General features: G+C 37.1%; 1 protein-coding gene across 1 annotated transcript in view; it reads left to right on the top strand.

Moving 5' to 3' along the window:
• Window positions 1-13313, top strand: part of LOC124799226 — a 94638-nt gene extending 81325 nt beyond the window's left edge. The window contains exons 13-22 of the mRNA XM_047262765.1: window positions 545-702; window positions 5711-5920; window positions 6061-6349; window positions 6887-7044; window positions 9353-9749; window positions 9861-10717; window positions 10813-11102; window positions 11200-11510; window positions 12153-12395; window positions 12929-13313. Coding sequence (XP_047118721.1) covers window positions 545-702; window positions 5711-5920; window positions 6061-6349; window positions 6887-7044; window positions 9353-9749; window positions 9861-10717; window positions 10813-11102; window positions 11200-11510; window positions 12153-12395; window positions 12929-12948 — 2933 coding nt within the window. The 3' untranslated portion in view covers window positions 12949-13313. The remainder of the gene's footprint in view (window positions 1-544; window positions 703-5710; window positions 5921-6060; window positions 6350-6886; window positions 7045-9352; window positions 9750-9860; window positions 10718-10812; window positions 11103-11199; window positions 11511-12152; window positions 12396-12928) is intronic.
• Window positions 13314-15262: the final 1949 nt, after the last annotated feature.

The raw sequence follows: 15262 nt of genomic DNA, 5'->3' as shown, positions 1-15262 counted from the left end.
TCTGCTGGTAGTCAAGTTGCATTGAGATCTACCAGAATTCTGAACACTAATACAGTGATTGTAAACACAAGCAGCACTGTATTTCACTGAGGCACAACCTGCGTGTCATATTCATTCAATGAACCACTAGTTAGATGCATGTAGTACTTAATATTTATTAGGATTTTGCACTACATTCAGTATCACATTAACTTTATTAGAAGTGCATATTTCTATTGCAGCTTAATTCAAAATCGGTATTCAAACATACTAGATAGAATTCAGATCTACGTACTTTGCTGACTGTTTTATTATTCAAATACTGGGATCCTTCAAGTGTTACCCTATTAGATATGCTCCATTAGAAGCAGCATTATCATATTAGAGAGTGGTTTTCTGAATTTCTATGTGTTCTCCCTATAGTTTTGACTGGGTGTGGTCCATTGCAGCATCCCACCTTCTAACATACTACTTTCTTCACTTTCAGCAGCTGTTGAACCTGACACCAGTTGAACCACTTTTAATTTTTCAAGGAATGGAACATAAGACTGTTTTTTCATTGCAGAAACAATACTCTCCGGACAGCACTGCTCAGCAATGCAGGATATTGACAGAGTGCGACATCGCCTATTTGAAGTTGCTCCACATATGGCCTTTGTTGGAGCTGGGCTAAATACAGTAGCATTTTCAAAGATGGGTGAAAATACACATGCTGAAACTGAGGTAAAATGCAAATTCAAGATTTGAGTAAGATATTTTACAAACAAACAACTAATGGAAATTCCATTATAAATGGTAACCAATGGTAACCATGTATATTACATTACACTTGGATGACATCTTTTCATTTTTGATTTGCTAACTAGGAAATATTTTCAGTTTCACTTTTATGATTTATAAGTTGATTCTGTAAATGAAATTACTTTTTATTTGGTGAATCAAATACAAATTACAGAAATAAATATGCCCAAATGGTGCTTCATGAGATATCAGTTATCAGTGGAAAATGTATCTACTCTCATAACAAATAAATCTTGTTGTTGTCATTGTTGTTGTTGTTGTGGTCTTCAGTCCAGAGACTGGTTTGATGCAGCTCTCCTTACTGCTCTATCCTGTGCAAGCTGCTTCATTTTCCAGCACCTAGTACAACCTACATCCTTCTGAATCTGTTTAGTGTATTCATCTCTTGGTCTCCCTCTATGATTTTTACCCTCCATGCTGTTCTCCAATACTAAATTAGTGATTCCCTGATGCCTCAGAACATGTCCTACAAACTGATCCCTTCTTCTAGTCAAGTTGTGCCACAAATTTCTCTTCTACCCAATTCTATTCAATACCTCCTCATTAGATATGTGGTCTACCCATCTAACCTTCAGCATTCTTCTGTAGCACCACATTTCGAAAGCTTCTATTCTCTTCTTGTCTAAACTATTTATTGTCCATGTTTCACTTCCATACATGGCTACAATCCACACAAATACTTTCAGAAATGACTTCCTGATATTTAAATCTATACTCGATGTTAACAAATTTCTCTTCTTCTCTCTCTAGTTTGACCATCATTAGTTATTTTGCTCCCCAAATAGCAAAACTCATTTACTACTTTAAGCGTCTCATTTCCTAATCTAATTCCCTCATCATCACTTGATTTAATTCGACTACATTCCTTTATCCTTGTTTTGCTTTTGTTGATGTACACCTTATATCCTCCTTTCAAGATAAATTTTTTACACTGAAATTGTGTGTTGCCAACTGATAGTATAGCCTTATATTCAGCTAGATCAAACAATGGAAAATCCAGGATGGACTGAATTCCACCAGTGCACACACAGTCTTTTTACTTTTTTCTTCACGCCTTTTCCACTACCCTTTCCCCCTCTCCACCTCATCCCTTTACCATTCCACAAGCAGCACTTACTGTCCACCACCCCTACCCTGCTGTTCCTCCCCCTCCCTGCCCCAGCTTTCTCCTTAGCCCCACCACCTGGTTGCTTCTCCCAATGTGCGCTGCTGCTCTCAGTCTGGCCTCAGCAGCCAGAGAGAGAGAGAGAGAGAGAGAGAGAGTGTGTGTGTGTGTGTGTGGGCATGTGTGCATGTGTGCATGCGCACTTTGTTGAAGTCTTTTTGTTGTACCTATCTGTGATTCAGCATCTCTTCTATATGGCGAGTAGCAACTATCCTTTTCATTGTATTTAGCTGGAGAAAATTCACTGTAAATCACAGCGACCTAGGCAGAATAATCAGTATTTTCTGCAGCAACTGAGAAAGGATGGTTCATGAAGTGCTTGTGTACCGTACCACACTGTCTTCAGATCTCCCTACTTAGCCACTTTGGGAATTTCCAACCTTCTGTTGTGTTTTACTGGCACTATTAATAATATTACCAACCATTCTAGAATGTGGAATATACACAATTTATAATGGATGTCATGCCTAAAATCATAAATGAGCTACAAAGTAATTCAATGGTGTGGTTTTATTGTGACAATAGTATACCATCCAGCTGCTGTGTAAGGAAAATTACAACCAATAAAGGGCATTTTTATGTTACTGTAATGTTTTAAGAAATGTTCCCTACATTCCATGACATAATATTTGACATGGCTCTATGTTTGTTATGAAATATTGGTACAGGATGGTTTTCTCTATTCCGAAAAAATTTATTGTACTGTAACAGTGTATGTAAGTAATATTACTTGTGCTGCTTTAAACAGATACAACCTTATTCTTTACTGTATGTTATTTATTTATTAAGCCATCCATTGATATTGTACAGATGTTGCCAGTAGCTGTACAATACTATTAAATAGTTGTTAACATATTTATATACATTTACAATTACACATAAATAGACCTCTTAATTTCTATGTAATTTACATAGGTGATTCATGAAGTTTCATAAATTTTTATTAAGATACTAATTTCTGGTATAATAACAGTGTTCCTGCAAGGACCATTTAACAGTTTTTCTGAAAGAATCCTTGTTATTTATTTCTTTGATTTATTTGACAATTTATTAACCAGTTTTAAACCATGATACCATACATTGTTTTGGGTCTTTTGCTTATTTTTCTTGTCTAGATGAATACAATGGCTTGTTATTGTTACACAGTTACAAACAGCACTGTTTCTGCTACGACTTTTCATATTTTTCTTGGTGTACTTAGTGGTCTGTAATATGAACTCACAAAGAACAATCACAAAATACAACATTTTAAATAATTTTTGCCGTGAGCCCACTTACTGCATTTTATTATGATTCTCACTGCTTTCTTTTGAATTATCCTGTAGCTCAGGACTGAATGCACATAGCTAAAGTATACAGTTGCAGGCAGGCACAATTAAAAGACACTCAGAAAAAGCTTTCATCCACAGTCTTCATCAGTAAAAGACACACACACACACACACACACACACACACACACACACACACACACACACACACACACACACACACACACACACACACACTCTGTAGGGGGAGAGATGAACATTGACTTGTGGAGTGTGCAGGGACTAGACTGAAAACAGGTGCAGCATCAGGAGGTTGTGGAGCATGGAGGGGAAAAAAAGGAGCAAAAAAGGAGGGGAGCAAAGAAATACAGGTGGATGCATTGGCAGAGGGCTGGAAGATGAGAATGATGAGAAGATGACAGGACAGGGGGGGTGGAAATTGTTGGGTGGAGGGTGTGGGGACAGTATGTTATCGTAGGTTGAGGCTGGGATAATTACTAGAGCGGAGAATGTGTTGTAAGGATAACTCCCATATGCACAGTTCAGAAAAGCTGGTGGTGGAGGTAAGAATCCAGATGGCTCAGATAGTGTAGCAGCCATTGAAATGAATTGTGTTATGTTCAGCTGCATGTTGTGCCACAGGGTGGTTACTTCGCACTTGGCCACAGTTTGGAGGTGGCTGTTCATCCTGGTGGACAGCTGGTTGGTAGTCATTTTATATTGGTATGACTACAAACCAGCTGTCCACCAGAATGGACATCCACCACCAAATTGTGGCCAAGAGCAAAGTATGAAACTTCCTGGCAGATTAAAACTGTGTGCCAGACCAAGACTCGAACTTGGGGCCTTTGCCTTTCGCAGGCAAGTGCTCTCTGGTAGATCACTTGCCCATGAAAGGCAAAGATCCCAAGTCTTGGTCCAGCACACAGTTTTAATCTGCCAGGAAGTTCCATATCAGCACACACACTGCTGCAGAGTGAAAATCTCATTCTAAGACCAAAGTAGATCACCCCATGGCACAACATGCAGCTGAACATAACACACTTGATTTCAATGGCTCCTTCACTAGCTGAGTCATCTGGATCCTTCCCTCAACCACCAGCTTTTCAGAACTGTGCGGATGGGAATTATCCTTACAACGCATTCTGCACTCCCATAATTATCCCAGCCTCAACCTACAGTAACATACTGTCCCCACATTCTCCACCCAGCAGTTTCCACACCCTCTGTCCTACCCCCTCCTCCAGAATTTCATCTCCCACCTTGTTTTTTTGCAGCCCTCTGCCAATTCACCTGTCCATCTTTTCCTGACTCCTCTCCTTTCTTGCTCCTTTTTTCCCCACCTCCCTGCTCCACAACCTCTTGATGCTGCATCTGTTGGCAGTCTAGTCCCTGCACGCTCTGCCAAGTGTTCATCTTTCTTCCCAACCATACATTACTATTCCTTCCTCTTCACCCGCCTCCTCCAAACTACTGCTTGCATTCCATGTGATGTTGCATTCTGGCCCGGGATGTTGGAGTTGGTGGTTGTGTGTGCATGAGGTGTGCTTTTGTGTGTGTGTGTGTGTGTGTGTGTGTGTGTGTGTGTGTGTGTGTGTTTTACTGACGAAAACTGTGACCAAAAGCTTTACATGAGTGTCTTTTAATGTGCCTGTCTGCAACTTGATGTGTCTTCTTTATGGTAAGTAGTAATATGTCTTTTCCTACATTGCTGACATTCCTATCTGGAGTTTCCATTGTTTTATTTATAGAACACTGTTCTTAGACATGCTGCATTGCATACTGATGCAAGGACTCAAAGTGCATAGCATGTTGTAGATATGTTTTTTGACAATGTGACCAATGAGCATTCATAAGAATTTTTTGTTGGGTACAACATCTATGAAAGTGTAGTGTAGTTTTAAATTTGAAGAATTGTGTTTCCTGTTTGCTCTAGAGCACATACTGTTTGCTTTCATTTTGCGGACTACTTTTGTCCTTGATGGACATATGTAAATATCTGTCAGTACTTCAGTTGCATTTTCCATTAGTGCAGGCATATTATCAGTGATTAGTATATTACAATCAGCAGCAAACAGTACTTTCTCTTAATGTCTGGTATTATATGGAAAATCAGTAATGTGTATTAAAAGCATCTTGGAACCAGTATACTTTCTTGATGGACACCAATACTAATATATTGCAGACCTGATAGGTGTTTTTTTTATGAACTTGCATCTACTGCAGACATGTGAGATGTCTAGTCACTGTACGCTGTTTTCTAAATATCAACAAGTCTGTTTATTAGCTACTCCCTTTGCGCCTAGAACCTCTAACATGTGCAGCAGATAAAGGTGGTCATACAGTATTGCCTGCAGAAACTAAGTTTCCAGTGCACAGCTTTCACTTCTCTTCCCATCATAGGCCCATAAAATTACTTACCGCTTTCAAGATACTTTATGAACAGTCTAAATTAACGGAAGTTCTGGCTTGAATAACATAAACTATAATTTTTTAGGTTTTAAGCTTTCAGCGAAATAATAATGGACACTACATCTTGGTACCAGTTGGCCGCATTGATGCCAAAGGAAATGTGAAAGTTAATGAAACGAGTATAAAGTTATATTCCATGAAAAGACGTGATGAAGTCAGTGTATACAAAATACAAAGTCCTTGTGAAATAGTGCATGATGGAATTAACACTGTTTATAAACCCATTCTCAAAAAGGTAGGTGCAAATGTTTCTCTTTCATTCACTGACTATACTTGTGAGACTGATAGGATTTATTCATTTTATTTTGCTTCCATTTAGCTAATTTGTATTAGAAGAAAATGCTGCAGCTGTTAAACCTTAATTTGGTTTTCAAGGTTCCGGCAAATAAAAACCTATCTATCTTAGGAATCATCCCTCTACATGAGAAAGGAGAAGGCCAGTTTAACTGTGGGAAGCTCCAGTTAAATGCAGCACTTCATGCAGGCGCTATATTGTATAAGCTGGAACAAATCAACAACAATGCATCACTTCTTCCTGGAAATGTTTTGGGAGTGACTATAGTTGATAGCTGCTTCCAACCTTCATATGTCTATGGAACAGCTTTTAATACTGTGACTAAATCAGTTGGTGATTTTTGGACAGACAACAAACTTGGCACTGCATGTAAGTATACCTGATTTATAAAGGGGCATCCACTTATCAGTCACCAAAATGGGAGCAAATGAAATGTGGCCAACAGACATAGAATATTGAAATAATGGTGCCTTTTTCTTCATGCCTTTCATTATCTTTCATTTTAATTTCGCCTCTATGTCACTTTTAGCTCTTGTCTCAGACATCTTGACTGTCTGCAGCTAATTTTTTACACTCTTTTTTTGTGTTTCTGTCTCTTCTCATCTAGGCAACTGTTTCTGGCAACTGAGTAGTTCTGCCTCCTTCCTGCATTGTCTTTTTCTCTCTCCCAATGAAAAATTTATTTTAAAGATTTGATGAATGTTACAATTTGTATGTTTGTTGGCCATGACAATATTATGCCCTTTTTTAGTAACTGGAAAGTGGGAACTCTAATACAGTGAAAAAGCTGTTAATATTTACTTTTGACTTTCAGTCTGCATTAAATCTGTTTTACAAATGATGATATAAATTATTACATATATCAATATAGAGTATACTCATGAAAATCAACCAACTGTTTACCAGCCAATAGAGGATCAGACATCATTGCAGCTATTACAAATGATGTCCAGTCTTCTGAAAACATACAATCTCTTTTGAAATCAAATGGGATTACTCACATTACTGTCCCCATGGACAAGTATACTTTGGAGGGCATAGACCTCCACAATGCAAAGTTCTGGGTAAGTCATTTAGAGTTATTTAAATATAATATTTTATAACAAGTATATCACTTGTAAAAACCTTTAAATTGAATCAGTATATATAAGTGTCCCTCTGCATGATGGGAAACCTAACAATGTGTAACAAGTTAATGACTATAGTGGTTTAGTCAATTCCCTTCCTCTATTGTATAAATCACCTACAGTCAAGTCAGTGTAAGAAGATCTGTGACAGCTAACAGCTCTGTTGCCAGCTTTCAGCAGCAAAGTGCAAATGGCTGCAGGTGAAAACAGCAGTGATCCATAGAGCTATGACAACACTAAGGTGTTGCTGGAGAGATGTTTACAAAATTTCATTTTATTGATTAAGGTAGATGCACAAAGCCTGCTCACTGCATCTGTCAAGGATCTTCTTATGCAGACTCAACTATAGAGCTGAAACTGAGTCACAAACAAATACTTTTATCACAGAAAACACAAGCAACCTTCTTACAGGAAAAACCCAAAATCAACCAAATTAGGTGTAAATAAAGCTACAGCCCAATTAAATGGACATTTGAGGGAAGTAAATTATTGGTAAACACCAAAAAATAACATTTCTATACTTCTTCTAAAAAGGTGATGCATGGAAACCAATGTGACAACAAACTCCAGCATCTAGCTTCAGAATAACTTCAAATGGCATAAACATATAAGCAAAATAAGTGCAACAGTAAATAAAAATATGTTACAGTCTAAGTTTACTTTCTGTTAAAACAAGTTTTCACCCTGCCAGAATTGCCTACTTTGCTCAACTCCATGCCATCTTTCAGTAGGAAATTATGTTCTTGGATAATATGCAGTGTAATTATATCATCTTAACAGACCTATCCAGATAACAGTGCATGTTCAAGCTCTTCTTCTGGGATGGAGAGATGGACTGATCCTGGATCAAATCCACCCAGCAGATTAAGCACAGGGGTCGGTGTGCTGGCCAGCCTGGATGTGGTTTTTAGGTGATTTTCCACATCTCACTTGCTGAATATCAGGCTGGTTCCACCTCAGTTTTATGATGCACAAACATTTAGAAAACTTTCATTCACTTTTGCATGAATAACACTAGATCTACACAGTTGGGGTACACATATTCTGTCCTGGAGAAGGGGGGAGGGAGGGGGGGGGGGGAGGTGTTCACAGGTGCTGACACAGGAAAGGCATCCAGCCACCCCTTAAATGAACCATGCCAAATCTGTTCATAACCATACCCATCTGGTGAATGCAGGACAAAGTCACAAGAAAAAGAATAAGGACAAGTTGAATCATCTCAACTACAATTCAATGGCTGTTGTTCCCATGACATGTCAGCATGCAATTTCATCTTGGAGTGGGATAGAGGGGGGGGGGGGGGGGGTCACCTTAAAAGCAAAGCTTATTATAATCATCCTGCTACAATAGAAGAATTGAAAGCTAAAATCTAAGAAGCAGTTGCTGAAATTTCTATTGAAATGTTACTTTGAACCATAAACAATTTATCTAAGAGACTGTAAGAACATTTGCACAAAACTGGAGCTCATGTGCAACAAGCAATCTTCAAGAAATAAATTTACTTTGTGAATTAAATTAATTTGCTTTTTGTATTCTTAAATTACATGTTTTTTATTATAAGACATGCCCAGAAAGTAAGTATCATTTTGGAAAAAACTCATTAAAACATTTTTTCGAATCTAAGGTTGTTTCTACAAGAAAGAGCATTTCCTAAACCATTTTTCTCCATAGTTGCCACCATTGTGCATTCATTGACATAGTGGGAAAACAACTTTTCTATGCCCTATTCATACAAAGATGTTTCCAGTGAAGACAGCCAATGCTGAACACCATTTTTTGCATTATCATCGCTGTCAAAGTGCCTTCCTCCAACATTACACTTCAAGTTCAAGTGGTAGTCAGAAGGAGTGAGATCTTAGTTGTTTAGAATTGCCCTATTCTTGCACCTTCTGACTACCACTTGTTCTTCAACTTGAAGCATGATTTTGGAGGAAGGCACTTTGACAGCAATGAAAATGCAAGGTGGCAACTATGTAGAAAAATAGTTGAAGAAATGCTCTTTCTTGTAAAAATAAATTTTGGTTTGAAAAAATTATGGTTTTTTCCCAAAACAGTACTTACTTACTGGACACTCCTTCTATTAAATGACAGATAAATTTTATATAAAAGCATTTTTATAACAATAGTTAATTTTGTCAGTTTCTCATTTCTCTGAATCTGCCTGCATGTAGATGTGATTAATGATTACATAACAATACAAGGTGTAATATTAGTTCTAAAAGTTGTTTCTGTTGTGCACCTACAGGAAGAAGTTTTGCAGCACAAAGATGCAGCCGAAGCTATGCTTTCTGCAGCCATGGCTATGCGTTCTCATTCTGTTGTCATTGTTAGAGAGGCTGAAGAATGGGCAGAGACTGCATCAGAACACATTCAGAACCATGATTGGATAAAAGAGGGCATTCTGTGCCTTTCAGGAGTATATTCACTTTACAACAGAAACACAGAGGGCTTAGTTGGTGCAATAAGCTCCTCAAATATGATGGTAACAGAAGAAATAACAAAAAAACTGAGACCAGGAACAACAATAATATTGTTGTTGCAAGACCTGAGAGAGGTTCAGTCATTCTTAAATGTATGCCACACAATTGATGGACTGATATTTATGACAGTTATACAGAATAATCAGAAACAAATACAAGCAGGTGGTTAAAAGAACTACTACTATGTAAATAATTAATACTATATGTTTTCTACATTGTTTCAAAATATTATGTTATTCATTTGATACTCATTGAAACTTTCTTTAACTGCAGGTTTCCACAACATTGTTACACTTAAACCTCTACTTCACCAAACTGTAGAGGAAAGTGAGATTCAGAATTTCAAGGAGTGGCTAAAACAAAGATTTATTGGATATGGCCCAAATGCAATGTACTCAATGCCCAAACCATGGGTAGATGAGCTTAAAGAATCATATGGATCTCTCATCATAGGAGATCAGCTGAACATCTCTTCTCCCAGCATATGGGATACAATGGAAAGTGTATCAATTATTGCAACTGCAATGAATAATGTATTGGAAAACCACTGCAGTAACATCTCTGGCACAGTATCTTTGGAGAAGTGCGGGATTGACTACAATGATATATTTAGATTATTAGAAGAAGAAGTTTTAAGTGCCATTCACAACAACTGTGAACTCAGAGGTTTCAGTCTATGGAATGGCCATCACTACATTGGAACATGGAACAATAATTCTGGTTTTAAATTAATCAGCCCTGTAAACTTTTCTACTTTGTTATCAGATTGTACATCTGTTCAATGCTCAGTATGCATGGAAGAGACAGAATTGGAAAAGTCTTTCCATGAACAGCCTACAGTTTACCATAATTTTCAATACACATGGCCAATAGCCATAGGAGGTATGACACTACTAGGCATTATAGCAACAGTTTTGATTTCATTGTATTTTCTTGGATTCTCATCTCCATTCAGTGCTACTGTGGCATGTCATACATCAGCCTTAGATTACTTTATGCTTTTGGGCATACTGCTGCTGTTTACATCTAACTTTACATTCATACTTTCCCCCACATCAGCTGTTTGTGGATTAAGAAGAATTTTCCCAGGATTTTCCTACACAATAATTTTCTCTGCGATGCTCCTCAAGGTACAGTACATCATGTTCAAGTAATTTACTACAGTTTCAGATGCGCATTCTCAAATTTATAGCTTATAAATTAATAATTGTGTATTGTGTAACAGGCATCATCAATATGGAGAGAAAACACTAGGAAGAAGTTCACAGAAGACTGGCTCTTCTGTTCGTCAGGACTTATAATTATGGCAGTTATTTTAACAGTAATACAGGTCATATTGTCTGGAGTCTGGTTGCTGCTTATTCCACCTCAACCATATCTGACTATAGAGACAGGCATCAACTTTTGGAAATGTTATCCAAGTGGCAACTTTCATGCACACCTGTTAATATCATTGATATATGTTATACTACTCCTCATAATGGCAGCTGTTGTGTCCTTAATTAGTTGCTTCAGGTAATGGGTAATTAATTGTTCTGCTATCTATATATTTGTTACTAAAAACTTAAAAATGAAAAACTAATGCAATAACATGTTATCTCTTTGTTGCCAGTTTCAGAAAAGAAAGCTGCAGTGAAGATGAGAGATCTAAGGAAGCAAGAGGTATACTAGCAGCTTCAATTTTAACAGCTGCTGTATTTACCTTCTGGGGCATAAGTACAATAACAGCAGTTTCTCCACAAAATTCTGATCTTGCAACAGCAACTGCTCATTTGATTTCAGCTTATCTTCTGCTTCTAAGCCTTGAATTATCTAAATTTTTACCATATATGCATGATAACTCCATATCATCAGGACCTTCAAACATCAGGACTGTTTATGATATTTCAGATTTTCATCCCACTTCTATAAAAGGTCTGCCAGGTAAGCCCTTACCAATAAAACCACATATGCCTATTATATGACTACTTTAAAAATATGTTACATTGTGAAACAGTCAAAGTGATCACAGTAAAGTTATATCAGTTCTCCCACCGTAAATGTTCCATTCTTCTTAAGCTGCTGGTGAGAAAAACTTCCCATGGTATGTGGATGTAAAAACATGTATTTGTGTTTTCGTTTCTACTATGGCGTAAGTGGCATCAAGAGGAAATGACAGTAACAAAACTGATATCTATCACTCGCAGAGTTTACTTGTAAAAACAGTGTTTGATTGACACACTTGTCATCGACATGGTTCACTCTTAAAAAAACTTAAGTGTTTCGGCTAACTATAGCTGAAATTCTTTTTTTAATTGGACACATGACTATGACACATGAGCAGCTGTGATGTGTGTAATAGTCCCTACAAAAAAGCAAAATTAAAAAGAGAAAGGTCCAACAATGAAGCTGTGACTGCCATCTGAGGACTACATGTCAACTCACTAGTGGGAGAAGCACATTGAAGTAGTGAATAGATTACTTCCTAGCTGCCCCTATAGTTGCCACTTTCACTACTATACAAGTAAATTAAATTAATTTTGATATGTTTTGAAAGAGCTGTTATTGTTTCTTTCTACCTTGCAGGCTTCTGTTCTGCTGCTCCAACTGTTCAGTTAGATTCTACACAACAAGATGATGATATACTGGATGACCCTTCACAGATTATACCCAGTTCACTATATTCACTTGATATGTTCAGCACAACAGAGAACAGACAATTGGAAGATGATGATGAAGAACAAGGTGAACACTGTGAACCAGGAACAAATGAATTTATGCCACCAGCCAGTGCCATTCGAGGAGTTGAAGACAGGCTGTCTATCCAAGGTTAATTCTACTTTAGTACTATATGCATCATCCAGCAGTTTTGTAACAAACCTTTGCGCATTCTGAAAGTTGCTGAATAAGTGACCATTTTATTGACAGTTGCTGGAAACTGCCAATAGGGATTACATTGAGAAAAGTGCACACTTTTGTTTAAAAATGTTTTTTGTTTTTCTGAACAGTTCTTAAACACACACACACACACACACACACACACACACACACACACGCACGCACACACACACACAAAAGCTACAGATCAGAAATGAAAGTGTTCATTCGTTATGTATGTTTTCCATGGCCTGCCATAGGGGTTGACTTATTGATGATTCATCATACTTCCCATTCCCACCTCTCCTACTTAGCTTCAAAATAATTATGATCTAGTCTACGGCAATTTCAGTTATGTGAACTCCCCATAGCGCTGACACATGTTATTTCAGTGAAAGTTATTTTGTTGTCTAAAAATAAACAAATTTATTTTGTAAGTTACTTAATTCATACACTCACAGTTTGTTTCATTCCTCTTTTTGCAGAAACATTGTCCTACATGTGATTAATACTATCTGCAAGCAGCTAACAACAAAGAGAAAGCAATGTTTTTGAGATATTGGCAAGATCCATAAAAAAGGTTATGGTTCATCTGCAGTCTTCTATGAATGACAACTAAAGTCATAAGATCAAAAACCATAAACAAAACTGTTAGTTTGTTATAGACAAAGAGTCAAAGTGATTCTGTTGTTGTCATTTCCTTGTAGGAGGATGTATATGGCTATAGTGACCTGCATTCCACAAATATACAAAATAGAATAAAAATTCACTATCATCTTTTGTAGTACAACAGTTCAGAAATGAACAGAGACAGAAGTTGTAATATAATGGAATTATTGTATAAAAGTGTAAATAAATTATTTTATATAATTGCTGTGATTTCTGCAATCTTCCACGAAGAACATTTCTGTGTTGACGATATATTCTTCATTAGAAGTTCTGCAATTGTTTTTGAAATTTTAATTTATCCTTTATTTAACTGCCTCAGTGAATAAAATAAATAAGTAAATGTGAAAGTGAAAATAAAGGATAAACTCAGCGAAGTACCATTGATTCCCCAACCTGACCAGATGTTGGATAGAGGAGAAACGAAGACGACGTGTGTTTAAACCTCATAAAAATACATGAAGATTGTACATACTATAGAAATGTTCTTAATGTGTCGCATATCATATGAATTTCCATTCACATTTGTTAGATTCATACAGGATATACATGTATAAAATAATCAAGTTTTATATTTTTCAAGGAATAGCACAAAAACTTTTAATATTTTGACTTCCATACATTAGAGGCCAAGCTCTACGCATCATAATAGTACATTCTTCCAATTTAAGTAATCATGGAAACATCATGCAGATGAAAGGTGAAACAGTGTCAGATATAAAGATAAACATTCCAGATGCAGCATCTAAGTAATTATGTACTGAATTTGGAGTAATGTAAGGGTTGTCATTCTGAGAGAATTTACAGAGTGAACATTGGGAAGAAATTTATCTGTACAGCAGATGAGAAATTTAATTCTTTTCTAACAAACATAAACACTCATAAGTTAATCGTTCTGAGTGTGTACTGCTAACCTATTGGAAATGTAGACACTTTCTTCAACAAGTTAACTGAAGGCCTGGAAGGAGCCATAGCTGCCTAAACTAACATAATAATATATGGTAAAAATGGTATCAAAAAGTTCAGCATCACTCTCAGACCATGTACTAACGGATATTGACATGAATAACTCCAAAGTATTTATAAAAGATTTTGGCATCAGTGATCATTATCGTTAGATAATGAAGCTAATGTCAGGATGGTAAAACCACAGGTCAAGAAAAGGAACTTCTTGGAATGTAAACTATGTACTTTTTCTACTGCACTGGTAAATCAAACTTGGGATGAAGTGTATATGGAAAACTATGTAGATGCTAAGTTCTCTGAATTCTGCATCTTGTTTAGATTAATTTTTGAGGATACATTAAAAAAGTACCAATTCAACAGCAGTAGCTAAGAAAAACTTGCTTCAGATGATGAAAGTCAGGAGATAGTGATATGCATATATGAAGATGCTGATACTATCACATACACAAGGTATAAAAGGGCAGTGCATTGGCAGAACTGTCATCTGTACTCAAGTGATTCACATGAAAAGGCATCCGCCATGATTATGGCTGGACAATGGGAGTTAACAGACTTTGAAAGCAAGATGTTAGTTGGAGCTAGACACATGGGACTTTTCCATTTCAAAAATTGTTGAGGAATTCAATAATCTAAGATCCATAGTCCCAAGAGTGTGCTGAGAATTTCAGGCATAATCTCTCACTGTGGTCAACGCAGTAGCCGTTGGCCTTCACTCAATGACCAACAGCTGCATTTGCATAGAGTTATCAGTGCTAACAGTCAAGCAACATTGCGTGAAATAACTGCAGAAATCAAGGGTGACATATGATGAATATATCCATTAGGACAATGCAGTGAAATTCAGCATTAATGGGCTATGGCAGCAGATGACAGATGTGAGTGCCTTTGCTAATGGTATCCAGTGCCTCTTCTGGGCTTGTGAACATAGCGGTTGGGATCTAGATGACTTAAAAATCATTGCCTGCACAGATGAGTCCTGATTTCAGTTGGTAAGAGCTGATGGTAGTTTTCGAGTGTGACACAGACCTCACAAAACTGTGGACCTAAGATGTCAACAAGTTGTTGTGCGAGCTGGGGGCAGCTCCATAATGGTGTGGACTGTGTTTACATGAAATTTACTGGATCCTCTGGTCCAACTGAACTGACCATTGGCTGGAAATGGCTATGTTCAGATACTTGGGAACTAT

Source organism: Schistocerca piceifrons, chromosome 5, assembly GCF_021461385.2.
Source record: "Schistocerca piceifrons isolate TAMUIC-IGC-003096 chromosome 5, iqSchPice1.1, whole genome shotgun sequence".
Classification (NCBI taxonomy): Eukaryota; Metazoa; Arthropoda; class Insecta; order Orthoptera; family Acrididae; genus Schistocerca; species Schistocerca piceifrons.
The sequence above is the reverse complement of the archived record's forward strand: the minus strand, read 5'-3'. Positions and strand labels throughout refer to the sequence as shown.